This window comes from Cygnus olor, chromosome 11 (genome assembly GCF_009769625.2).
Source record: "Cygnus olor isolate bCygOlo1 chromosome 11, bCygOlo1.pri.v2, whole genome shotgun sequence".
Lineage (NCBI taxonomy): Eukaryota > Metazoa > Chordata > Aves > Anseriformes > Anatidae > Cygnus > Cygnus olor.
In genome coordinates this window covers 22,184,602-22,197,875 of record NC_049179.1, presented here as the reverse complement: position 1 = coordinate 22,197,875, position 13,274 = coordinate 22,184,602, and the positions used below count along the sequence as shown (strand labels likewise).

The 13,274-nt window shown below is 41.3% G+C and overlaps 1 protein-coding gene across 4 annotated transcripts in view; it reads right to left on the bottom strand.

The window, feature by feature from the left end:
- The window catches only part of IQGAP1 (IQ motif containing GTPase activating protein 1), a 63,779-nt gene that overhangs the window by 22,803 nt on the left and 27,702 nt on the right, over positions 1–13,274 (bottom strand). For all 4 annotated transcript variants that reach the window (XM_040570208.1, XM_040570211.1, XM_040570210.1 and 1 more), the window contains 8 exons: positions 11,680–11,747; positions 10,856–10,969; positions 10,381–10,559; positions 9,563–9,653; positions 8,902–9,065; positions 1,986–2,070; positions 663–826; positions 279–439 (listed from right to left, as the gene is read on the bottom strand). In XM_040570208.1, coding sequence (XP_040426142.1) covers positions 279–439; positions 663–826; positions 1,986–2,070; positions 8,902–9,065; positions 9,563–9,653; positions 10,381–10,559; positions 10,856–10,969; positions 11,680–11,747 — 1,026 coding nt within the window. The remainder of the gene's footprint in view (positions 1–278; positions 440–662; positions 827–1,985; positions 2,071–8,901; positions 9,066–9,562; positions 9,654–10,380; positions 10,560–10,855; positions 10,970–11,679; positions 11,748–13,274) is intronic.

The following is a 13,274-nucleotide window of genomic DNA, read 5'->3' as shown; positions in this document are numbered from 1 at the left end:
AAGGGCAAAAAAAGACACTGTGGGTGAGCTAGCCTAGTGTCAGTGACAACCCAGTAGTATCAGAACGTGGCTTTTACTTGAAACCATGAGAAAGCTTCAAGAGAGCACGGAAATGAGACTAGCAAGAAACGGTAATTTCAAAGAGAAGATACACGTGCCAACAGAGAAGAAATCAATACTGTAGTAAGTAATGAAAGAGCCTAAAGTGTAAGAAGAAAAAAAAATATCACAAAATATAAGCAACATCAAGGACAGACATGATTCTTGGAACTATCTACCTTTGAGAGTTCTCATCCTCAATGTTTGTGAGCCCCGTGACAGGACTGCTCAGTTGTTTCCACACGGTATTCACATCCCCTGAATCCAAAGCCCTATTAATCAGGGCCACAGAAGACAGCATCTCTACAGCAACAGATAATTCTGGATGTGTGAGGTTACCCTGCATACAGAGAGGACAAATTAATTCTACTTTCTCTTCACAAACTATTGCTTGAAGAATCTTGAACTGCTAAATAGCTCAAGATTTAGGGATTAAACATCGTATCAGAACAGACGAAGTATCAATACAGTTCTATGAATGCTCAAGACAGGCACATTAAATGAAACAGACCAGGTAGATCTAGCGATGCATATCAATTTCCAGAAGAGAGAACGTTACTTACTTCATGACTCTGTTGCTGCAAGGTGGACAGCTCCCTTTGGTAAAGAGCTGCAGCAAATGCATAAACCTCCGGTAACTGGGCCTCTGGATTCATCATTTCTGCCACAGTCTTCTCAGCATCACCCATTCGAATTGCAGAATTAATTTTGGCCACTGCTGCCAGCCCTAGAAATTCCAAGAGATAGCAAAAAGAATGAGGAAAGCAGACAGTTGAGTCTCCAGTAATGGCAGTGCTTTTATTCTACTTAATTATCAGATCCCTTTCACAAAAAAGAGTAATTCCCTTAGTGGCAGGAAATGAGTGAAGCTTGGTGTTCCGCTTTTCCCCAGTTAATCTTCCATTATTGCAAACAACTAGACTATATAATGCCTTCTTTCAAATAAGACACATTTTTAAAACAAGACTTATTTTTAAAACCAGTCCACCTTTTTGCCTGATTCTCAGAGGACTGTTTCACCAAATCAGTCTTTTGATGATAAGAAGCCCCATAACTGCCAATTTTTTCCATGGGTGATTAATAAGGACTTTTCCTTCCTGTGTCTATACAGGTCAAGGAAGTAACAAGCACTCGATAGCAGATGCACTTTGGCTAACTTTAAAATAGCACAAGTAGATAAGCAAATGCCAAGCTCTATGCTGAACCAGTAAGATACTTTGAAGGTAGCTTCCTAGTTATTAGACATTCACTATTTCCTTGTAATCTAAACTCTCCGTACCCATGCCTCTAGCAGCCTTCTTTCTGCATATTACAAATTGAACTAATTGCTCTTGCACAGCCAAAACTGAACATTCTTCCCCAGAAGAGAGCTCTACCTGATGTCAGAAGCACTGATCAAAAAACAGTCAGCCATTGTGATCTGTATTTCATTTGCTACCTGGTATTTCGAAACAACTAGGCATACAAAAACAGCTGAAGTTCTGTAGCTCAAACCAAGTAAGACTTACATCAATGGTCAATAGCTAACCTAGCTTTCGCACCTCACGCAGTAATCCAGATTTCCTTCACAGATCCATAAAACAACATTAATACTAACTGCCTGGAAAAGACTTTCTTTAAGGTGGATGTAAAAGTTCCGTGTTCCTTAGCGTTTCATCTAATGTGCTGTTTTCTCCAGCAGTATTTTAATAGCTGGATAAAAGGCACTAGAGACAGTTGTCATGATTATTTTTTAATGTTTTCAGTGGCCTTAAAGTACTTAAAGAACATTCATAATGGTCTGAAAGAAACCTGATGTATCTCCACATAAACACAAATATTGTGCTCTCATCCTTCTGATGACATCCCACAGCTACTTTGCTGCAGTAATTTCTGTTGCTCCTTACTTTGCTGATATTGTTGTGCTGCCCTGTTAGCAGCATCCACTCCCAACTGCAACTCTTCCTTTTGCAGAAGACCTGTAAGGCCAGCCTGAGAAAAAACAAATTGGGAGAGTGAAACAATGTCAGCTCATTCACTTCAAAAAGCTCTGCAAAAAGAAAAAAAAAAAAGGCAGCTTTTCCTTGTACAAAGAATGCCACGTGCATTCAGGAGACAAAACACTCAACAGATTCTCAGTTCCATGCTGAAAGAGTACATTTGTACAACCTGATCCCTTTTAGAAGTGCAGTTCCATGAAAACAATTATTAAATGCAAGACCCCACTTCCAAATATTTTGAAACATGTAAGACAAAGGAGACAACTTTGCGGGGAAAAGATTTTCTGTATGAGCTGTGTGCTGCAGGCAAGTTACTATTTGTGTAGCTTGCCACGAACGTACACGTTAACTCATGTTCCATTTTACCTCCAAACAGTGAAAGGGCTATATGAATGTCAAAACCAGACAATATCCATTTTTGGCTTATATGTGATGCTTCTTGGACTATACAGTATCACATGAATAAAAACAGAAAATGAAACTGTGGAGCAGGATGGACAGAATAACTTGGGTACTACCTATACAGGCCATAACCCTTCATTATAGTTCACACAGTAAAGATTTCTGTCCAGAAGCACCAAAGACCACATTTATATAATAAGAGCTTTCAACTACTTTCTGGAAGAGCATGCAATCTGACTTTGAAGTTTAGAAAACAGCTGAATCTTGGTTTTGCAATGACTAAAACATTTGGTAAAAACCTTCCCGGTCCTATTTCATCCCTAGAGATATCTTTGGAAAACTACGGAGAGTTTCTGCCACACCAATGCTTGGTAGGACTTCAAAAAAGCCCAATTTTTTTCCTATCTGAATTGTAGCTCCCAATAAACATCACTTGCGAAGTTCTTTTTTTCCTCAGAGATAAGCGACAAATCTTCTGAATAGCAGCAGCTGCTGAACTAAGTCCTATTACACCCACAGAAGGGTGTAACAGCAACACACATAACATCCTTCAGTTTCATCTTTCGTGCAGAATCCCAAATAAGAAACACTAGCAAAGCATAGCAGTAGACTAACTGCTTGAAAGAGCATCCCAAAGCAGGACGTTCACTTTAAGAAATTATTCTGAGGAACATCATTTAGCTGTTCACCAAACAAAACTGGCATTTATAAAAATAAATAACTCAAGAGTAGCTATGAATTGCTGTTGTATCCCCTTTAGATTGAGGGATCCTTCTAAACACTAAAAAGCTGCTCTCCAAAAAAAAAAAAAAAAAAAAAACCTAACATTCTATAGAAGAGAAGTATTACATACACAGGCTAATCTACTGATCACAGACTGACATTGAGGAGGTTCAGGGAATGGAACACATTAAATTAGCAGAAAAGTACATCCTAATAAGCTCTATGCAGACCCCATCCAAAGTGGGAGTATAAATCAGCTCCCATACACCTCGCACTGCAAATGCATTCAGTCCTGCTCCTGAAAAAAAATATATAAATAATATATAACTGTTATATGTATTATAAAAAATGAAACAATATATAAATAACATTTGGTGTATCAGAGTATATAAATATTTGAAGAGAAGATGTAAAGACAAACAACGTTACAACATGTAAAGATGAACCGTTTTATTTGCTACATCGCTTTCCCAGAGACTGACGTGAGGCTGACAAGACCTGCAATTCCTTAGATTCTCCTTCTTGCCCTTCTCGATAATCAGGGGGACTTTCACTCTCTGTTCCTCAGGAACCACTCCCAGTCTCCATGAACTTTCAGAGACTGCTGAGACTAGTCTCACAATCACACTGGTTAGCTCCCCTCAGCACTCATGAACGCAGCCCACCAGCTCACTTGTCCAAGCTGTTTAAGCATTCACTACTACAACCTCTGTGTCCCGTCACCTGCTCCTCTGCCCCATTCAGCAGGGGTCCCAAGTTTTTCCTAGTCTTCCTTTTGCTGTTGATAAATACATAGTACTTCTACAACGTACAAGTACTTCTTGTTGCCCTTCAACATCTCCTGGTCAGACTCAGCTCCAGTGGGCTTTGCCTTTAACCCTGCCCCTTCATGTTCAGTCAGCATCTCTGTACTTTTTCTGAGTCACGTGACCATGCTTCCATCCTCATCCTCTTGTGTGCTTCCTTTTCCTGTTTGAATTTTGTCAAAAGTGCCTTGTTCATCCAGACTAGAGCCTCTTGCCACTTTTGCTCAGCTTCCTGCTCAGCAGGACAGGCATTATCAAGTTTGGAGGAGATGAGCCTTGAAAAATCAGTAAGCTCTCCTAGATCTCTCTTTCAGGACCATATTCGTGCTTTTCTTCCAAGCGGTTCCAAGAACAGGTCTTCAGGCTCTCCTGAAGTCCAGGGCTGTGATCCCACCTTTTACCTAGTTCTGTCCTCTCAGGATCCTGAACTCTATCTTCTCTGTCTCATAGTCACTGCATCCAAGGAGGATGCTGACCTCATCTCCAACCACTTCTTCCTTGTAAGTATTAGGACCAGCAAAGCACCCCCCACCCTCATCAACTCCTCAGTTACCTATGCCAAGAAGTTATCACTGGCACGCACCAGAAACGTCCTGGATGGCTTGTTACCTGCTGTGTTGGCCTTCCAGCAGATATGGGGCAGTTAAAGCCCCCCATGAGGACTCAGACCTACGAACACAAGGCATCTTCCAGTTGTCTGAACAGGGCCTCACCTAATTCTGCCTCATGAGACAGTCTGCAGCATACACCCATGTCATACATGTTGGTCTGCCTGCTACCCTGACAAGTAAATTCTTAACTGCCACATCGTCCCTCCCTAGGAAGAGCTCCTTGCGCTTCAAGACAATCTCTCACTTAAAGGGTTACTCCCCCTCATAGAATCATAGAATGGTTTGGGTTGGAAAGGGCCACAGGTGGGGTCTCACAAGAGCAGAGCAGAGGGTGAAAATCACTTTCCTCAACCTGCTAGCTACACTTCTTTTGATGCAGCCCAGGATACAGTTGGCTTTCTGGGCTGCAAGTGCACATTGCCAGCTTGTGTTTAGTCTCTCATCAACCAACACCCCAAGTCCTTCTCCTCAGGGCTGCTCTCAATCTGTTCTCCACTCAGCCTACATTTGTGCTTGGGATTGCCGCGACTCAGGTGTGGGACCTTGCACTTGGCCTTGTTGAATTGCATCAGGTTCACATGGGCCCGCTTTTCCAGCCTGTCCAGGTCCCTTTGGATGGCATCCTTTCCTTCTGTCATATCGACTACACCACTCAGCTTGGTGTCATCTGCAAACTTGCTGAGGGTGCACTCGATCTCACTGTCCATGTTGCTGACAAAAATGTTAAACAGCACCTGTCCTGGTACCGACCCCTGAGGAACACTATTCATCCCTGATCTCCACTTGGACACTGAGCTGTTGACCACAACAATTTGAGTGCAACCATCCAGCCGATTCCTTACCCACCAAGTGGTCCATCCATCAGATCGATGTCTTTCCAATTTAGAGATAAGGATGCCATGCGGGACTGTGTCAAATGCTTTGCACAAGTCCAGGCAGATGATGTCAGTTGCTCTTCCCCTACCCACCAATGCTGTAACCCCATCATAGAAGGCCACCACATTTGTCAGGCACGATCTGCGCTTAGGTGGTCATCATCATCCTGACTGGTTCTTCCCAACAGGCCTGGATCCAAATTTGTGGCAGCACTTCAGTTCTAGTACCTATCCCACCACACCTGTGACCCCAGTAAGATCGCAGCTCCTCTGCAACTGCACAGACCCCTAAAATGCCTCCTCTTTGTTCCTCATCCTGCATGCTTTGGTATACAGGCACTTCAGAGGGGCATCCAGTCACGATGCCTTCCCAGGAACAGGGTAAGAGATTCCCCTATGACATTATTCTTCTGGCACTTCTGTTCTTACACTAGAGATAAGCCCCCTTCAGCCCCAATTTGTTGTCTGTAGGGTCTCTCACATCCATATCACTCTACACCCTTTGCTTGTCAACCCTGTCGAACACGTCCTCATTTGGAGTTGTCATCATCACCCTCCCCTCCCCTGTGGATTCCTAGATAGATTAGAGCAGATTAGACCTCCACCATTTTTGGAACAAAATTGATAAGGGAATTGGTCACCACCTTCACCTTGTGGTGTACTCTGTAAGAAAGGTCAGTCCAGAAACTTGACACTTCTTGACCGTTCTGTCAAATTAAGAGAAAACTAAAGGGCAGTTTTGTGAGCAAAGTGGTGCAAATGGCATTCTGAGGCTCATGTTGGGTTTTGTCACAGAACACACTTTTTTTTCTCATGCCTTTAACGGTCATTGTTACATAGGCTGAACAATTGAATAGTCCACTAAGCAATCATAGAACGGCTTGGGTTGGAAGGAACATTAAAGATCATCTAGTTTCAACCTCCCTGCCATAGGCAAGGATGCCACCCGCTAGACCAGGTTGGCCAAGGCCCCATCCTGCCTGGCCTTGAACACTTTCAGGGATGGGGCATCCACAACCTCTCTGGGCAACTTGTTCCAGTGCCCTCACTACCCTTACAGCGAAGAATTTCCTCCTAACGTCTAATCTAAATCTATCCTCTTTTAGTTTAAGACCATTCCCCCTTATCCTGTTGTTATGTACCTGAGTAAAGAGTCCTTCTCCATCTTTTTTATAAGACCCCTTTAAGCACTGAAAGGCCACAGTGAAGTCTCCCCTGAGCCTTCTCTTCTGCAGGCTGAACAGCCCCAGCTCTCTCAGCCCTTCTTCATAGGAGAGGTGCTCCAGCTCTCCGATCATCTTCGCGGCCCTCCTCTGGACTCGCTCTAACAGGTCCCCATCTTTCTTGTGCTGGGGTCCCCAAACCTGGGCGCAGTATTCCAGGTGGGGCCTCACGAGGGCAGAGCAGAGGAGGACAGCCACCTCCCTCGACCTGCTGGTCACACCTTTCTTGATGCAGCCCAGGACACAGTTGGCCTTCTGGGCTGCAAGCACACACTGCTGGCTCATGTCGAGCCTTCCGTCCTCCAGAACCCCCAAGTCAACCCCTCAGAGCTGCTCCCAATGAGTTCTCCGAGTCCATGCTCCTGTCTGGGATTGCCCCGACCTAGGTGCAGCACCTTGCGCTTGTCTTGTTGAACCTCACCCGGTTCACGTGGTGGGCCCGCTTCTCCAGCCTGTCCAGATCCCTTTGGATGGCATCTCTTCTTTCTGTCGTACCAACTGCACCACTCTGCTTGGTGTCATCTGCAAACTTGTTGTTGGTGCACTTGATCCCATCGTCATGTCCTTGATGAAGACCTTGAAAAGCAGCGGTCCCAAGACAGACCCCTGAGGGTTACTGCTCGTCCCTGGCCTCCACCTGGCCATAGAACCATTGACCACTACTCCCTGGGTATGACCATCAAGCCAATTCCTTATCCGCCGGGCGGTCCACCCTTCAAAACTGTATCTTTCCAATTTACAGGTTAGGATGTCACGTGGGACTGTGTCAAAAGCCTTTCAGTAGTCCAGGTAGATGACATTGGTCGGTCTTCCCTTGTCAACTGATGCAGTCACTCCATTGTAGAGGGCCGCCAGACTGGTCAGGCATGATTTGCCCTTGGTGACGCTGTGCTGGCTGTCTCAGGTCACCTCCTTGTCTTGCATGTGCCTTAACACTGCCTCCAGGAAGATCCGTTCCGTGATCTTGGCTTCCAGCAGTTAAGTACATATGATTACTTGATATCTGACACACAGTGTTTATTACTTGCCCTGACAATACAAGACTTGCACTATCAATGATATCAGCTCCAGTACCTGATTATTTATCACCTGTAAAATATAAAGGACTTAAAATATATAGTTACTCTCTAGAACTCAACATAACTGATTCATTGTCTGTTCAAACCTGACATTTATCCAGGACCTCAATGTAAACCGCCAGGCCCTACTACAGATTCAGATCTCTAATTGCTCTCTAACTACTTCTACTTCAAACTGTGGTTCAAAGGTCCTATGGACAAATACATTTCTCCAGCCTTTTACCTTATCTATGTGGTCTGAACTTTTGGAAACTTTTCTATATATACTCCATACAGTGCAAAAGCTCTCTCTCTCTCTCTGATGTGTTTTCCAGCAGCCACTGTTGAGTTACATCATAGCATTTTCTACTTATGACATACAATTACGTATGTATCCACCACAGTGCCCAAGATCTAGTTTGCTGTAACTGTTCAACTGACTTGTCTGCATTTTTCCTGGATCCAAATGCATGCAATACCTTGTCTACTTGGCTGTAGCTTTTCAAAAAGTAATTCACTAAAGAAATGCAGTAGTAATAACCATCTACATAGCAGCATATTTTCCCCTATTAACATGCATGACACTGTAATAACAACTGACACAACACTTTTTTTAAATCTATTTTGCGAATTTTATAAGCAGCATATATAAGCCAACCTGCACCTAAAATCCACTGGAGTTGGCTTTAAGTGAAAATCTAGTATCATTCTTGGTTACGGATAGGATTTTCCACAGTGAAAGTAGAATACTGCTTATCTGATAGGTATTTATAAAAAAATATCCACACTGTGTGAGCACTGACAACAGTAAAACGAGAGGAAAGATGTATCTGTATTATGCAGTTCTGTGCATACACATACAAGTGAGTATTTTCAAGTTTTGTGAAAGCATTTTAATTTTATGTACCTATATATATATGTAAGTGTTACACTGGCCTTACATATGCAGAATTAAAATTAAACAATAATTATGTTTACTGTATGGTTTTGCCTATTAGTGTTAAGTTGTTCAAAGCAACACTAAACTGTAATACAGGTACGTTGCAATCAATTACTATACGATGGACAATGGTATGTCAAAAAAAAAAAGGTAAAAAAACAGCAACGATCTAGGCTTTTCCATACCTCCTGCTTCTGCTGTTTATCACTCAAAAATTGCTTGAAATACCAGTCAGAGTTTTCTCGTAGCAGTCCTCGGAGTCCCAGGGCCGGCGTTGCCAAAGCTTCATAAAGTGCTAACGCATCTCCTTGTTCCAAAGCTAGGCCAATCTTTGATATGGCTGCATGTGCTAGTGACAGTAAAGCACAATTTTGAAAGAAACATTAAATGAGAAAGTCCCATAGGTTGTATAACCTACTGCTCAGAAAGAAATACTCTTAGACCTGATGTGTGGCGAGTCAGGTATGTAATCTGAATGGTAGACTTCCAAACCAATTGCAAAACAGTACTTTTAACAAGGAGCTGAAGGATGGAAATAACATGCGTTACTCAAGATGAATTGTGGGGTGGCAGGGTGGTATGTGAGGCTCCAGAAGCAACACAGGTAATCCATCCCCTTATGGAAAGGCAGCAGAAGTCAAAATAAATTCAGCTTACAACTATGTACCAATAGCACATTAAAAAAAATAAAAGAAGCAAAAAAAAAAAACCAGCAAGGGAGCTGCCTTCCACTTCTGCTAGCACTACAGCAGCTTTCTGCTTGTTATAGAAAGCAAGGAGGAGGAGCACAGGTATCATTTTAAAGTATTCTTTTAACCAGGACTATTACTTTAGCATGATACCTACTGTTCACTTTATTGATGTTTCCCTGAATCTCAGCTTGAGTCAGAAGTTCTTCATACACATCTCTCTCTCTCTCTGAATTTTCTGAGGCAATCTGAAGATGAAATAAAAACTAGTCAGTGTTTCTATGATCTCCTTTGTCTTCAAAGATCTTTCATAATCCTTTCATGTAAATAGTCAGCGAGCACAACTGTTCATATAGAGCTATGAGATGGGTCATCTATCCATGATCTACGCGTGCAAAAAGCCCTAGAAGTAAATACATATAAAGCATATACTCTGATACAAATGGCATAGAAACACCTTATTTCAATTTATGGACTCTATATGAACACACAGCAGAGCTCCAGGACATGGAAAGCAGAAGACAGCTAGGCATTTGATATATAGTGCAATAAACTACCTTGAACCCTACTGGGAGGGTCAATTGGTTATGCTCACCATTTCATTGATATAAAAACGTATTAATATAGTTTGAAGATAGACGGATAGCATTCCCAACATATAAAGGATGATATGAATGTTGCGTCACACTGATGATGATGATGATATGAATGCATGCGTCATATGCGTCATACATACGCTGCTACATATACAATGCGTAATTCAGATAGCTGAACAGTGTAATGCAAGTACTGCTGTCTTCTACCATAGGAAGATGGGTTACTGGGAGCCATATTAGAATATCATCAGGAATAAATACTAATAACCTAATACTATATATACAGGACTGTAACACATTCTGTGAATTCCCTCACAGTTTAAGCTACAATATATAATTGTAATGCAAACAAATCGATGAATTAAAATAATTGATTTACCCTGTTTTTAGCATTCTCCATCTTGTCTTGTTTTGCTCTGTAGAGTGTGTCTTGGTAAGTGGATTCCAGCTGATCATCAAGATTTATTAGCATGGCATTAGGGTTCTTCATTGCCATAAGTGTGTCAGCTGGAACCTGGTGGTCGATTGCTTCATTAATGGCAATGACCGCAGCATGTACTGAAAAACAAGCCACAGCCTGAGCGCCACAAACACAACAGCCCTGCTAAAAATTGAGAACTTGACTGAAAAGAAAAGAATTATCTGGAAGTTATCTGGAAAGCAAAACCAGCATGTTTTTGTGTTCCTGACAAAAAAGGGTGTCTTACTTCTTAGTAAGACTTTCTAGCAGAAAGAGTGCACATGCAAACCCTCTTCCCACTCTTTCGAAAGACCTGTACTGTCTTAAAACAAGGTGCATTAAAACTGACACTTATTTAATATGCTGATTTGAATAATCACATAAGTTGACTCACATGCTGCTTCATCCACAGAGAGTTCATTTGCCAGAATTCCTCCAATTTTGCTGAAGGCAGGCATCTGAATACCATACTTCTCCAGTTCAAGCCTCATATTACTGATTTCTTCCTCTAAAACGTACATTAAAAGTGTTATATAGGCTACAATGCACTAGGAAACAGCTATGTATATCAATATACATGCTAATCAGTCAGGAAAATGCACAAACAATACTTCAGCATTCCTTTTTCCTGCAGAGAGACTGCACTGAGAAAAGGGGATGGAGAATATGGAGACATGCTATCGCAAAACACCAAGTAACTCAAAAACAGTGCTGTGAGTTTAGCCTTTTATAGGTACAATCAATAACTGGTTTGCAGGAAAATAAAGCTTTTAAATCTAGTGTGTGTCCTCAGGCAGTAATTTTGGTAATGCAAAACACACAATTTGACACTCCTGCACAAATCAAGTAACTGAAATCTTGATGAGGCATGGGGACATAAGCAGCTCTACTTTAACCTCTTAAGGGAACTCAGAACTGCTTACCATATCCCAGATTAAAACTTCTCCCAAGGGGATGAAGGCAAGCCTAAAGCATCCTACACCAACAGCGGTGAAAAATTAAGCAACTGTTATTTGTGAAAGTAACGATAAGTGAACTAATGACTATTTAACTACCTGCCTTAGAAGCACTCAAAACACACCTTTTGCTTTAACTACTGGAACTTCTCACAGCCATTAATCTTGATTTTAATTTGCATTTAGGACTCCCACAGTAACAATCCTTTCACTAATCTATACAATGCCTACAACACAACATTGGCACAGTTTTTCTTTTTACCTGTGAAGTCTACCTTCCCATATAGATCCTGAATCTGTGGCGCAAGACCCAGTTTGAACAGGTACAGGCTACAAAAGAAAATAATCAATCAGAACTAGTAATTTTTCCTCATGGTTCTAACAATTTTAGGAAATAAAGATTTAAGGAACCATTCAGGTAAACCAGCATAACACATCACCAAGAGAATGAGAGCTGACTCCCTACTTCCTCCCTTTTCACCTGCACGTGACTTCACTAAGCTGATCTAACTTACTAAAATGGTATTAACATATTTATTCGGTCATTTTTCTGTAATTTCAGTGAATTGATCCAACTCACAAAGGAGCCTGACAAGAAATGGAACTGCTACAAAGGAGGGATAAATCCACACAGCTACGGATAGCTATGACTGGGGAAAGAGAAGCAAGTTCATCCTTCTTGCCTGTCAGGCTGGCTCAGCACAGCTCATGATACTGTACCCTCTAGTAAAATATCTGATTATGCAGGAACATTAAAAATAAATTATTTAAAAAAACATACAACCATTCCTCAGATTGAACTCAGTTTTGACTTGCATGGCAAAGAAAGGACAGACAATTTCACCTTTTCACATGACCTCAACTCATAAAAAATCTAAATCTCCAATCTTTACAGACCTAAGCGATATTTTATTATTTTTATTAAACACAAGCACTAGGCAGGAACACCTATGACTTATGGAATGTCAACAACACCGTGTTCTTGGTCTTCATTTTTTAACCAGAATATAGTGGTGCACTACGCCTGAACAAAGAACAAGTTTTTTTTAAATATCCTTTTCCAAGTTTACATATACATGGCATAATTACTTCTCTTTTGATGGTAAGTAAAATTACTTAAAATCACACAATCTTGAGAAGTCTGCCTTTGCAGAAAAACCAGCTATAGAACATTTCAGATAAAAGTTTTCTTTTTTTTTTTCCAATTAAGTAGTAAAAAGGTATTATTAGATGAAAGATTATAAATTCTTCAGCTTTAACTTAAATACTATTCAATTTGCTCCCTGAATTAATTTTCTTTTCCTAAATATGATCTAGAAAGAGTTCAGCAGCAAGCCTATTTTTCTATTTAAACTTGGTTATTGTCCACCATTCTGACTACTGTACAGGAGGAAAAAAAAATAGAAAATGGCCAGGCTCTAACAAGAAACATGTAACAAGAACTTGTGCCAGCCAGCTCTAGGAATAAAGTAGCTACACAGCTGCTAGCAAGGGAGAAACTTTACCAGAAGTTACACAAAAAGGAACGTAGCTCTTGATAGCAGCAGCGTACCCCATCACAGGTCTACACAAACTCGAGTGACTTATTCTGCAGTGATAACTCATTTTAGATATAAGCTTGGATCAAGTTCATCATTTCTATGAATAACAACTTGATCTAAAACTTAATTCAAATAGCGTTCAGATAAATGCAAGCCATCTGTATGGATTGCGCATTGGCAACAGATCAAACAGCAGAACAAGCTATTCTGGAGAACTGAAATTGAGCAAACAGATGAAGAATTAAATCACCCAGTATATTCTACAAAAGGAATCCTTCTTATGTAAAAATCACATCCTCCAAAAGCCATCCAAACC